Source organism: Labrus bergylta, chromosome 15 (genome assembly GCF_963930695.1).
Source record: "Labrus bergylta chromosome 15, fLabBer1.1, whole genome shotgun sequence".
Lineage (NCBI taxonomy): Eukaryota > Metazoa > Chordata > Actinopteri > Labriformes > Labridae > Labrus > Labrus bergylta.
Genome location: NC_089209.1, coordinates 13466115 through 13480600, shown reverse-complemented (window position 1 = coordinate 13480600; position 14486 = coordinate 13466115). Strand labels below are relative to the sequence as shown.

Sequence of the window (14486 nt, the reverse complement as noted above, 5' to 3'; positions counted from 1 at the left end):
CAGGAACAAGTTTGATGCTCCACATATTTTTCTCATCTTTGCTGGTGAAAGCTGAATACATTAAGTGCCGGACATGAGGCACAACAAGGACTGTAGAGGCTGTGAGAGTCAGACGCCTACTCACTTATACACTCGGCATAATCCTGTCTCCTTCTCTTCTCTCCTCTGTCCTGTCTCCTAAACCTTTTTATTCAGGGACCCGGAGACCTCTCCGGAACAAAACAGCTTTTAGCGCTACCATCTCTCCCTGCTTCTGTTTTCGCAAATAGCTCTCTCTCTCCCTCTCTCTCTCTTATTCCTCTTAAAACTGTCTGTGAAAAGAAATGGAGCTGTTGTAGGAGCTCATCAAGTCATTATCCGATTAATGACATTTTGTGACCGCATGCTGCTCAAGAGATTGCTGTTTTTTAACAATCGAATTCAATCTTTCAATATTAATGATCCACGTAACTTCAATTCAGGCGACCTGTGTGCTGACATTTGTTGATTTTCTGTATTTAATTCGCTTGAAATAATGCAATTGACGAATACAAATAATAATGATTATGATAATAATTCTAATAATAAACACAGTTGACCTGTCGTTAATCAAAATGATTGCGGAGGGAAAATAGGCCACTGGCTCTTCTCCACTCCCGCATACCATCACCGCGTGCGCGCTTTTATGCTCCCATAATTGAGGTCATCGTGTTAAAAAAGTGCCTTTATAACACCTCTGGGAGACGTTTTGTTTTCATTTCCTCTCATCTTCTGCGTTTGGGCCCTGCTGTAATAAATATGTCAATAACTTCAGCCATCAGTGCGCAATGCCAGCGTGCATTGTCAAGTCTTGGGCATCGAGGTGTGTCGCTCTCGACCCAAAAGAGAAAAGGGGGGAAAGTTGAGTTTGAAATAAATCCCCGGGCCGATCCACCTGGACGGGGCCGCTGATAAGAGCAGCCAGTGTTAAGCAGCACGTTTCCTCTACACCTCATCCGAGTCTTCCTTTTCCAAACACGCGTTTCTTTAATGTCCCGGCCTGTTTTTCCAGCCTGTGTGCGCACCGACGGCACCCAGGGGAGCCGAGGCCAAACCAACCAGAGGCCAGAGCAGGGAGCAGGAGGGGGTAGGGACACCTGCTTTGGAAAAGACACTCCAGACACAAAAGTTTGCTGACTTGGTTGCAATTCGTTGTGCCTAAAAAAACAAAACAAAAGAAAAAAAACCACTTGCTTGCGACATGGAAAAGAGACTCGCCTTTTCCCTTTTGGCAGCTGACAGACGAGCATATGGAAAATAAGATTTATCGTTAAGTACTTCAGGATCCTGTTTGTGCAGGGGATAAAAAAAGAAGATTCTGCGGGAAACAACTGAATCGAAAGTGTAAAGATAAAAAAGAAAGAAAGATCAAAAGCACGCTGATCTGATAACACCAGTGCATGAGCAACAATTTCTTTCGTGGCCTTAAAATGGAACGTGATACTACACCCTATAATAAACACGTTAGTTATTAAAGAAAATTAAGGATTATTTCTTGCTTCCATTTCCAATGCGATGCTTTATATATTTGCTAAGAGGCAGATGAAGTTATAAAGGTGATTCGTTCTATCGATTAAAATAGTTTATTTTATTGAATAAATGTAGCCTAAACACCTGTTGTATAGGTCGAATTGTTGAGCATTTTCATAGCGGAATTTGCAATGTATTTATATAAAACTTTAGAATAGGGGAGGATGAAGCTGAGCAGCCGTAATCTTTTCATAAATCTAAAGCGTCATCAGGTTTATCTGCGGACATGATCAAATGTCCGAGTCTGCAGGGTTCAGCCTTACAGGTGGGGTGGTTTCAAAGGGAGAGAGGAAATACATAAATTCATAAATAATATCTGTATTTTTTTTTAAACATAAATGTGCATTTTTAAAATGTATATACTACTAGTTTCATAGAGTTCAATAGTATTTTTCTCATGACGGTGCATTCTGTAGGCGCGTGGATATTTCAGTGGCAGCTTGTGGATCCGAGTGACAGACGTTTCGTGATGATATTCGGCTCTTCACATGAGCATTTCACAAAGAAACGTTTAGCTCTTCGCAGATATTGGCTTCCCCGGATAATCTGAATTCCAAAGCAAAGCTCGGAGGCTCCGCTGCTGCTTTGCTTGTTCATAAATCAGACTTTGCTGCAACCAATGAGAAAACTGTGCACGTTAAATATCTCTACATGCCACTCTGAACCTCCAATACCCAGAGGAGCTCGTAATAGTCCTATTCTATTTGAGAAGCTGTGTTCTAAAAATATGTAACTTTTGTGTTTGCAGGACAATGTAAAAAAAACAATAAAAAACAATAAAAAACATGATTAATAAATAATCGTAAACCGGAGATACTAAGGATCAAATTAGGAAGTGGGTTATCATTAAAAAAAAAAAAGCCGGGGCTTCTATGGATGTTAATGTGTTTTATTAGATCTCCATAAACATATTCGAAGCATTAAAACAAGCATTTAAATGTCACAGCTGCAAGGAACATTTGAACGTTTCTAAAACATTAACTATCCATCTCTAAAATTAATTAAATATTGCATTTTTGTCATACTTAATGTAATTAATAAATCAACACAAGGGGAAGCTAATCTCATACAAATCTATGTATTAAATGAATTTCTAAGCACACATCAGCGTAAAATTGTTCTTACACTATTTGAAATTTATCAGAATAAAGCAACACTTAGCCTATTTTATTAGTTATTATAGGAGCCTATCAGTATTAGACTTTAACATGACAATACATGTTTACAAACATGTAGAATATGTGTTATAATGGTTTAATGTCAAAGTGCGTAATGATTCTTACTCGCGCAGGACGTTGATTTGAGAAGAAAGAGATTAGTAAAAGTGGTATATCCTTTTTTTCCTCTCTCTCTCTTTTTAGTTGCATGCTCAAGTCCCATTCCCTGGTCAAGTTCAGTGCGTTGTTCTCCGGACCGGACGGACGCTTCTTATTGGTAGGTAGCGACAGTTACATCACGCCGCTCGTGACGCGCACGTCTTCCTGTTTCCTTCAGCCGCATCTTAAAGTGAATCTTAGTGGCAGAGGAGCGCTCCAGCATCCAGTGCTCTCATCCAGTGCGCCTCGGAGACGCACACACGCAGTCCCTCTCTTTCTCTCTTGCACTCTCTCTATGTCTCTCACTCTTTTAGTCACAGCAGAGGATAGCGAGAGAGAGACCGACGCGCAAGAGCTCTTTTCATCTTATATATTTTTCCTGTTTTCGTCCTTTTGCTCGCGCTGCCGACTTTATTCCAGCTCTTTCTTCTCTGAGAAATTGTTTTAGTATCCCTGCATCCAGCAGTCCGCTGCGTTAATTCTCTCCTTTTGACGCCGTAGGAGTTCAGGTTATCCCCCTCTTCATCTAAAGGGTAAGTAACCTTGTCCTCGGATACCTCCCTCTCTCTTGTTCTCTTTCTGCATCGCTTGCGCGCGGTGGGTGGAAAAAATAAACAAATCAAACATCATTAACGCGCAAATTTATTCTGCTGATCAGCAGCTAATCATATCTATACGAGAACTATTTGCTGTGTTTCGTTCCCCTTATCTGGATGTGTTGTAAAGAGTTGCGTGTGCAGCCCGTGTTTTTTCGAGGATGATTTGCGGACCGTAGCCCAACCTTCCTCATCACGGCGGAGATCAAGTTGATTTTAAACTTTACTAAGTAAGTTTGGGAAGCAAGTTTTTTGTTGTCGGTGTTGTTTCAAGGAGGAACAAGATTTAAACATACGTTGATTTTAGACTGAAACTGAGACTTTTATGGGTTTGATCTCTTCTATGAATTTGCTGGTACCTCATCTTGTCTTTGTCCTGTGGGCTTGGTCTTACCTCAGCACCTAAAACATGATTTTTTATTGAGACAAAATCCTTACTCAGGAAGTTAAAGACATTGTCAGTTGTCCTGTTTTATGAATATGTTCTCTGTCCTCTCCGGCAGCACTTTTGGATCATGGTTATGAAAAGCTGCCGGTATAGGCTTTATTGTTGTGTAAATAAGTGTGTTCAACTGTGTCTCTCAGGTTTTCAAATCTTATCAGTCCACTGACTGATCAAATAGACAATTTTAGTGTTAAATGTTATTGGACTTTTTGTTTGACTCCAAAAAAAGTCACTGGAAATGTGTGTTATGGACCATGTTTCAAGCCTGAACTTTTTTCATTATTTTGTACTTTTGCTCATGTCAGGGTTAAACTTTTCCGAGATATAAAAACGCTTTCCAGTGAAGAAGCATGTATAACAAATTGAGGGCTATGGAACTTGGAGCTTTGTGCACATCTATACTGTTCATATGTGTGCTTCATAACTTGAAAGGTTTTTTATTACAAGAGACAGAGTGCGCATGGGCAATGGGAGACAGGTGCGCCTTCAGAAAAGACAGGTGCTGGTGACTATTTCAAGCTCATTGTTAAGACCCTTAAGTGATCAAGTCAAGTGTTTTTTTTCTTGGAGATATATCACCTCTTGTTTGAACTGCTGATATGGCTATAAAGACTTGGACCAAAGCCATTTTTAAGGGCTGTATTTAAGAAAAGTGTTGGATATAGTTGTGTTTAAATGAAGAAAACAAACAATCTTACCCAATCTATTCTCTGCAACAGTTTTTTACGCGTACAGTTTTATCTTTAAAATTCAGAGTGGAACTCTAACAGTTGTGTGGTTAAGTACACTACACATAGCGTATAACAAAGCCAACAGCAAAGTTGCATGTGTGCGCTCCATATTCAGCAATAAGATAATACAGTTTACTTTTAAAGTGAAAGCAAAAAATTGATGGAGTGTATTTTTCTCACTTAGCACTGAAGCAGAGCCGTCAAATACATGTATTTAAGATTGATCTTAGAATGTTAAAGTGACGTTCTTGTATTGATAATGACAAAAAATGAATAGCTAGAATATTTACTATAAAACTGAAGTTAAGATATAATTTTTGAATTTGTTATAATTTATAGTTTTTTGTTTGAGCCACTGAGAGTTTGAAATGGGAGATGTTTTTCTGGAGTGTAAAAAGAAAAATACTAATTGTTCTGTAAATTGTTTAAATATCTGCTACTTTTATTCCCATATAAAACATTGTTTCATTAACAGTCGATTAACATGTCAATGTATATTTTTTGTAATGAGAAGCATTGAGATTGTCTTTGATAATATCACTTCATTTGAGATTGGATGCATCTGATATGGCTGTGACTAAGACACTGCCACTGCTGCTTACATAGCATTAATGATGCAGGCCCGTTCTGACAAAACGTTTTGTTTTCAGGGAGGCATTAGGGTTTTTGTATGAGCGCTTTAAGTTGCTCCTTGCCAGAGTTGACCCTTGCGACCTATTCATTTGAGCAGAATTAACTGCCCTTGCCAGATGAAAAGACAAACAAAAAACACAGAAGTGAGCTCACGCTGGCACCAAAATCAATAGGCCTATTTTGTCTTTCTTTTATCTGTCACCATCCCCATTGCTTAAGATATGATGGTTATATTGATTTAAACACAAATGTTACATTTTAGAATAACACATTTAAAACATGGTTTAAATTTAGCATGTTTTGTTGATCTTATGCAACCAGAGCTCACTTTCTGAATAAGATGTTTTAAGTGTACATGTTCTATTTGCAATTACTCCTCTTTTACACCACACATTTAAGATAGTCTTAACCTTGTTCTTTTAATTTAATTTTGTTTGTTAATAGCTTCTATGTTGGCTCACACCACACAAATATGGAAATGAGGACAAGTACTTAAGTAATTATCATAATTTTATGCAGCTTTGTGTTCCGTGGGAACTGGTTCAGTGTCGCGCGGCGTGTAAAAGGGGACAGGATAAAATGTAGGACTTTGTCCTGGAATGTCGATCCAAGGCCTAACTCTGACCTCATCTTGCCTGTTCACTTTCACTGTTCACCCCTTTTTCCTCACAACTTTATATATCAAATGAAATGTCACTGTTCTTAGGGAGATAAATAAGGAGGGATTGCCTGCTCTCAAAACTCTTTGGTTTAATAATATCAGCATTTCTGTAGCGGTTGGTAGATTTGATTGTGTTCTAGAACGTGTCCCGTCTAAGTGAGCGACTTAGATTCTGAAAACATTTTTCACCTTGGTGAGTCATAAATGTGTGAATTTTTGCCAACAGGTACTCAGAGGCTTTGATCCTAGAGGACTGGGTTTGTGGGATATGGCCCAATAGCAGCAGCCCGTGATGCCGGACCATGACAGCGAATCCCTCCTGAACAGACAGACCAAGCGAAGACGTGTGGACATTGGTGTTAAGAGGACCGTGGGCAGCACAGCCTCCTCCGCAGCCTCAGCCACAACAACAACCACTGATAACATTGCCCGCGCCAAAGCAGCCATTTTCAGTGCCATGAACTCTCTGAGCTCCCACTCTCACCACGGATCAGACAACGACTCCATGGAGTGCTCTGTAGTGCAGCCACATGGTGGGCCTGGCGTTGTATCAGCCAGCGACAGTGAGTCCAAGTCCAATGTACTCCGGAAGCTACTGAAGAGGGCCAACTCATACGAGGACAGCATGATGCCCTTCCCTGGCACCACCATTATCTCCCAGCTTCTCAAGAATAACATGGCTAAAAATGGAGGAGGACCCGAGAGGGGAGAAAGAGGCGACAGAGGTGATAGAGGGGACATCGTCTTCCCTGGATCAGGACTTTCCAATGCAAGTTCAGATGCTCACCAGGAGGATGCCTGCAGTAACTCCTCCCAGGACAGCACCCCTCAAGAATGCTTGTCACCGTTTGGCCGTCCACCTGGTCTGGCCGCCTTTGATATCGAACGTCTCAACGATGAACACCTGCGTGCCAAGCGAGCCAGGGTAGAAAACATTATACGTGGTATGAGCCATTCACCCAGCGTTGTGGTACCTGCTGCTTCACGTCACGAGCGTGACCATGAGATGGATGGAGATAGGGAGATCGAGCTAGACTGTCCACCCCCTCAGTCTCAGCAACATGCCCCAAGCAGCCCACGAGGAGGTGAGGTTTGCAGCAGTAGCAGCCGAGAGAACAAGCGTAAGCAGCGTCTTCCTCAGCAGCAACAGCAGAGCTTCACCCAGCTGGTGTGCCAGAGGAAGGAACAGAAGCAGGAGGAGCGAAGGCAACTGAAGCTTCAGCTGGAGGACATGCAAAAGCAGCTACGTCAGCTGCAGGAGAAGTTCTTTCAGATCTACGACTCGACTGATGACTCGGAACACAATGACCTCCACAATGACATAGGAAACATGTCCGAGGACAGCCCAGTCAGGTCTGACACCGGCGGTGATGACCGCGGTGGAGATGACTTGCGCTCTGACAATGAGATGTCTGACCTGGACCCCGGCCATTTCCTGGACAGGGCAAGGGCTTTGCTTCAGGAGCAAGCCCTGCTGGCAGACGGAGGGAAGCCAAGGAGAGAGGGGATCGGCCGGAGCAAAGGAACGGGAGGTCCAGGCTCCTCCATGCATGCTGAAGGTAAACAACTGGCAGAAACACTGAAGCAAGAACTTAATTCAGCCATGACCCAAGTGGTGGACACAGTGGTTAAGGTGTTTGCCAAGCCTCCCCGCCCTTCACCCCAGCAGGCCTTTCCACCCTTATCCATACCTCCAGAAAGATTCCCCACTGTTGTCAATGGAGACAACCCCAACTTCCACACCGCTAACCAGAGGCTGCAGTGCTTTGGTGATGTCATCATTCCCAATCCACTAGACTCATTTGCAAGCATGCCAGGAATGCCAGGTGCCACCAATGACCAAACCGAGGCACTGCCCTTAGTCGTGAGGAAGACCCCCAGTGAGCACCACCACCAGTCCTCAGCTGTGGGTGCTCATGGTGGACACCACCACCCTGCCCTTCACCCCTCCTCACTCTCTGCATCCATGGGCTTCAGCCCCCCATCCTTTAGACACCCATTTCCACTGCCTCTCATGGGCTACCCTTTCCAGAGTCACCTCGGTGCACCTACAGGTGGCTACCCAGGAAAGGACCGTTCCTCACCAGATTCCATGGACCTGTCCAGGGAGACCACCAGCCTTAGGACCAAGATGGCATCAGGTCACCTTGGGCACCACCATCGTTCTCTTTCACCAGCGCACCCTGGCAGCACAGCTGAGGGACTCTCCCTGTCCCTCATCAAGTCTGAATGCGGTGACCTCCAGGACATGTCTGACATCTCACCCTACTCAGGCAGCAATGTATCCTTTAAAAATATCTGTGTAGTGAGTGTGTTTTCAGAGGGTAGAAAGGCAATAATAATTTATTTACCTTGAACCAGCTCATGTGGTAGGGGTGGTAGAGACAAGTGTGCAAGGTTGCATCTGAGCCCCAAAGAGTTAAAAATCAAATCTTTTTTAGTCTGTTTAAACTAGCCTAAGAATCTGAGAAATTGTTGATGAATCACTTTTCCTCCCACTGCTGTTCTCCTCTCCATTGTACTGCATTGTTGTATTTATTTTTACACTCATACCTCTTCCTTCTCACAGCACCGAACAGCCTTTTCTTCCATCTTCAATCCTAAGTGCCTTAAAAGCTTTCTTGTCACATATCACTTACTCACAAAGATTAGGTCCCCACGATATTTACTGCCCCAGTTCTTTTTACAAAAATGGCCTAAAAGAGCTAGGAGTGAGATACTATCCTGAAACTTGGCACACAATGGTGTTATATAGCTTCCCTTATAGGTTAACTTCTGTGTGCCCCAATCATGCCCTAGAGATAAAGAGGCTATCCCCTATGGGAGGCTCAAATTGAATCCCACAGAGACTCAGGACTAATAGCTTAAACAGATACATTCAGTTCCTTCTCTGTTTCCCATTTGACTCCTTAGTCCGTAAGTATTCAACACTCCTTGGCCCTTGTGAAAGTTTGACCTCTTGGTTGATCTTAGAAAGCATTGTCTTCAAGTAATTAACATTCATCACTATATTAAGAACTTAATCCAACCTCTATTTCTTAAAAATATAAGTATATATAGTGCTTTGGACACCTTTTTGTCTCCTGTTTTTACCTGAGTGCGTAGCCTGTTCAGATGTGTATGTGTCAGTGTGCGTGTGTGTATCTTTTGCGTGAGTGCGTGTCACAAAAGGTTCGCCTGAGGACTCAGTAAAGATGTATATTTATGATTGCTTGTGTTTTCTCTTGTGTTCCTCTTATCATCCATCGCTGTTGTAAAAAGCCCACAATCATTGTCGTTTCTTTTCTCTTTTTTTCATTTCATAAAGATCTGTCAACAGCCCGGGGGGCCCTTTGGCTGTTGCTTGGCAGCCAAATACTTCTTTTTTTTGTTTTTCCCTCCTGCAAACCCCCTCCTCCCTGTCTTTTCTTTGAAGCAGACGTTAACAGGTGTTTGCAGCGAGCTGTTTATCTTTCATTACCTCGCCTTGTCTTGTCTTCTGACCCAAGGGTGAATGCTTTCCAGAGATCCATAATCCTTTGCTTCTACGGGTTCCCGATGGAGGGATGAAAAGAGAAAAGGGAGAGAGAGACACACAGAGACAGAGAGAAAGTAGAAAACAATCAAACGATAACCACATATGCCAGATGCTGTGGCTTTCATAGTAGCATTTATAAATGCAGGGCATTAACAGATGTACTCCCCCAAATGGAGGAAGAACACATAGGTGTTTGTTTTCCTCTTTTTTTTGATTCACATAGTTAAATCCACAGGTTTACAGTAGGAAGTTTCACATGTACACAATATAGATTCGTATATATATTATGCGTAAAAATATATATTATAATTAGCATGACTTCTCTGGATCAGTTTATCTTTATCCAATTTTTCCCTACCAATAGCTGATTTGACAGTTGTAAAAAAATATATACCTATATATATATATTTTTTTTTTTTTTTTTTTTTTTTGCCAGTGACAGTTTGTCAGACATTTTGCAGGTGCGTTCAAGTTCACAAGGTTTTTTCAGCGCTACGGAGCAGATGGCTGCAATCAATTTCCCCATTTGTTCTCAGACCGACTCCAAATATTCTTGTCCTTACACCTGGAATTAGGAAGTGGTGCAGCTATTTTCCTCTCATGACTTTGGGCTTTGGGGAAGTGTTGTGAGAATGATGATGTCTTGTCAGATGTGGCAGGCAAACAGTGGGCCAGCTGGTATGAGTGTGCCATCATGACAAAATAATAGCCGTGCACGTCACCCCTAAGTCCAATCACAATTACATTTGCAAGCTGTGAGTGAATTGGAGATGAAAATGCCTCATCAGGAGATATGAAGCTTCCTAATTGTCATCTGAAGGGAGGTGATGTTGTGTTTATGGCTTGAGAGGTGAAAACCAGGATGGGTAAAAGGATGCTAATCCTAATTGAAGTAGTAAAAAGAAATGAATCTAAGTGTGAGTGCACAGCTTTCAAATACATCCCACCTTGCCTTACTGAAAAAGAGGTCTCTTTTTCCCTCCCTCTCTGTCTGAGGATCCATTGTATCCCCTGCACTTGGAGCAGATGGTGTGGTGTGGAGAGTGAAGTGCTGCTCTTTTGGCCAGGCCTGACAGAGTAACACCAGTCTGCCAGGGTTTCCCCCACAAGACCCTTGCTGCGTATACAACCAATGCTCTCTCTTTCCCTGAATCAGACAAAGTAGACAGGGTCTTTAAGGAGCCAGCTCAGTGTGGTTCAGCTTTTGCTGGCTTTGCTGTGTAGCCCTGAGGCCAAGGGCAATCCAATCTAGCAGCTGATGCCTTCTTCCCGCTCTATAGTTACAGCTACATCTGGACACTTGACTGATTTTAATGACCACAGCCACCCCTGTAGATCATAAATAATGTCAAGCAATGTATTTTGTCCGCTCAAGTGTAAACAGTCTTTATGAAAACTTGGGCTTGTATCTTCTGTGTAATTTAAAGCCCTGTCTTGCAAGTGCATGATGGAAACCCTTGTTGAACAGCCTGAGGTTTTAACAAGCAGCCTGCCCCCCATCCCTGTTCCCTTTTTCAATGTCTTATCCTCCAGATTGATATTATCAGATGCATTATACGGCCGTTAATTCACCATGGAAATGGCTTGGGCCGTTCAGTGGCGCAGATGTGTTTCAGTCCCCCCCATTGCTGGCTGTGTCCAAAGCCTCAGAGCCCCTCTTCTCCTCCTTCTTTTTGCATCTCCAAGGGTTTGGCAGCGGCAGAGAGGCTGGGGGGCAGGGGTGGAGCAGAGGGAGGAGGAGGGGGATGTAATTGAAGGTTGGAACCATACTATCCCTCAAGGTGCCCCCACCAGCCCATCTCCTTCATCTATGCTGTTCAATCCAGGCGATCCATTAGGAAGACAAGGCCTCTGACATGTATTTTTGAATATGGCCTGTGTGGGTGTGGAGGTTTTTCATGTTGCTTAGGCCAGTGTTTGGTACCATCTCCCAGACCTTGTTCTGTCACTGATATGAAGCCAACTTTAGACAGTCATATTCAGGCTTGGCATGTGTTGTCGCCAAGCCATTAGGCCTTCTTGCCCGTCACTGGCGTTAACTGCTGTCTTTGTCTGTGATATGCAAATGTCTTCTTTTTTCTTCTTCCTTCTTTTGGTGGATGTAAGCATGGGGTGTAGGCAAAGGCGTTTGCTTACTTTGACTGTGAAATGAGCCGCCTTATGTAAAAGCATCGGCTGTTGTGCTGGCCGGCGCTTTATTTAGCGTGACGCTCTCACACCTGATACAGACGATGGTAATTGCAAACAAATGGTTTTGCTTTGGTGCACTGTCTTCAGCCCCCCCCCCCCCCCCCCCCTTGAGCAGTGCTGCATTCATGCCTGAAAGGAAATTTGGTTACCCTTTATCCAAATGATAATTTCTTGCCAAACATTAGTACAAACTATTAGCCACTTGTATTGTGTTCCTTGATCTTCCTTAAGTTTTTTTTTTTTCCAAACACAGTTGGTAATTTCCTTAATGGCAGACATTTTCAGATCCAAGAGGGTCTTTCCCCTAATCACCTGAAGAAGGCCAAGCTCATGTTTTTCTACACTCGCTACCCAAGCTCCAATATGCTCAAGATGTTCTTTTCTGATGTCAAGGTAAGTCCAAGCATTTTCTTCCTCTTCTTTTCTTTGTTTATAACCTTAACAACATTTCCCTTTTTGTTTTGGTATATTTTACTGTCTTGATTTATATTTAATTGTCTTGATTAAAAGAAATTCAATAATTTAATATGAATCAATAATTTTAAGATTAATATCACTAGAAGTATCGACTTTTAAATGCAGTATCTGGTTTTGCCTAATATGCCAGTATCTCCGTTTTAAAACCAAACCCATTAAGACCACTTAAATTTGACTGGTTTCAGGTAAATTATGATGAGAAAAAAACAAACAAAAAAAAATACAACAGTGTAGCACCAGCAGAGAGTTGTGATTGAAGCTCGCAAAATGTCAGTAATGTGTGTTTTATTTAAACCAATATTACGTTTTTTTTATTGGAAACTGCCAATATTCAAGCCTACAAATGAGAATCAGCATTGGAAAGAAAATACATATCGGATCATGTCTACACTTAACTTCTTGTTGAAGAAGTGTAAAGATAGATAGCGATCTTGTTTTCTATTTCCTGTCTTTTACTGCATTCTCCACTTGTACGCCTGGAAAGTCACCTGCTTTAAAGGGGAAGTTGTTATTTGTGATGTGGAAGCTTCAGTTGCCATGAACAGTGTTTCTTTCTTTCTCTTTAAATAAGGCCCTTTCCCCTAACTAAGATATGGTTTTATGCAAAAGATGAACGAAGAGGAAGTTGAATGGGTTTACACGAGGGAGCTGGAGAGCCTATGAGTATGCTAAAGATAAAGACCAGGATGAGTAATGGAGGGGTGGAGAGGGCAGCGAGGAGGATGGATTCTAGAGACGGAGGGGTGGTGGTTATCTGAGCAGGTGTACGGAAAACGGATCGAAAAAGAAAGGGAGGGAGAGAATGGAAAATGGCGAGGATGAGCGTTAAATTGACGGGGAGCTTAAAGACGGAAGTTTGGTGAACAAAGCCCGATATGTAAGCCGCATAAAAACACAAGAACAACAAAACAATAGCCGTTGTAGTGTGCACTGCCGAGTTTGTTTGCGGTGACGTGTGTGTGCCCCTCTCAGACCATACGGAGGGGTAAACATTGTGACATATCCAGGCCATCTTATTCAAATCAGAGATAAAGGTCCCCTTTTTTCTCCAGCTGCCCTCTCTTGGATGCTTGTGCCACAAACCATGTCTGTGGCAGCAGATGATTGGGCAAGTTGAAAAGAGCATGATTCGTCACCTGCAAACACTGATCGGTTACAAAAGTCCTCAATATTAAAGCACCCCACATTGGTGTAATTTTCTGTTAAAAACACACAGCAACAATTGCCATTTAAGATTACAACCACTTTGTTTCACTGAATGATCAAGTAGGTGGCCCCTTCATGAATAGCCTCATCAGATACTTAAACAAGGTCAAGATAGTTAAGGGGATTATGAGTCACATTAGTTTGTTTTGTTTTCAGAGGAGGACAATGGTCTAAGGCTTTAAGTTAGTAGACATGTATGGGAATGAGACTGACTATCTAATGAGATTCAGTGAGCAAGGCCTCTTAGCGAGCGGCTGTCCTCAGACTTAAGTCTTGAAGGCTAATCAGGTCTCCACTAATCAGGTCTTGACTGTCAAGGACCTAATGAACGTGGGAAGTGGGTTGCCCTTACAACCAGGAGACGCCGTAGCTGTTGTTCTCCTTGATTAAGCTCTCTTTAAGACTATTGTGACTTCTTTGTGACTTTTGGTGTTTCTGAAATGTTTTGACAGACGCGTCATAATACCATTGTTGAAGCTGCTGATGACTGCTTATAGTATCATCCCACTGTCTTTAAGAAGTCTCATAATTAGAGAAGACATTTTTATAATGAGGCGTAAATATTTATAGTAGATTAAATAAAAGTCAGCTAAAGTTAACTGTAAGTCAATTTAAGTCACTTTTTTGTGTTTCTAGCTGTATGGCTTTTAGAAGTAAATAGTCCTTTAAATTGTTAGCCAACCAAACTCAAGACAAAAACACCTTGCTTCCTTTGTCCATCAGGGGCTCTTATCATATTGGGACATGTCATGTGCTGTGGTGTACCAGAGGTCAGGAGGGTTTTCCCCTTTTCTATATGTCATTCCTTCTCCTTTCTTTTTTTCGCTGATGATGGTGGTGGTGGCGGCATGGTATGTGTGCCCTCGGTGGGGCCGGCGAGAAAGAAAAGCCTGCCGCTGGATTTGAGTCGCTGCAGTAACAAAAGCCCGCTTTCCAGGGCCGCTTTTTGTGTGCAGTCAGCCAATAGGCAGCCGGAGATTATCTCCCACAATTCACCCCTGCGAAAACAGGAAACGTTGGAAAGCCCTGATGACTGTGAAGGGGCTTATGAGCAAGAGCGAGAGAGAGGGAGAAAGAGAGAAAGCGAGTGAGGCCCGTACAGGCTTCTCTGTCTTTCTGCCCTTCTCTTGGGTTGTTCTGGATGTAGCTTAGAACTGTGAGGTCAC

General features: G+C 42.6%; 1 protein-coding gene across 2 annotated transcripts in view; it reads left to right on the top strand.

The window, feature by feature from the left end:
- Nucleotides 1-3060: 3060 nt before the first annotated feature.
- Nucleotides 3061-14486, top strand: part of LOC109994195 (prospero homeobox protein 1) — a 33452-nt gene continuing 22026 nt past the window's right edge. The window contains exons 1-3 of one of the 2 annotated variants that reach the window (XM_020647422.3): nt 3061-3397; nt 6157-8211; nt 11923-12030. In XM_020647422.3, the coding sequence (XP_020503078.1) occupies nt 6223-8211; nt 11923-12030 (2097 nt within the window). In that variant the 5' untranslated portion in view covers nt 3061-3397; nt 6157-6222. The other variant, XM_020647423.3, reaches the window with a different exon arrangement.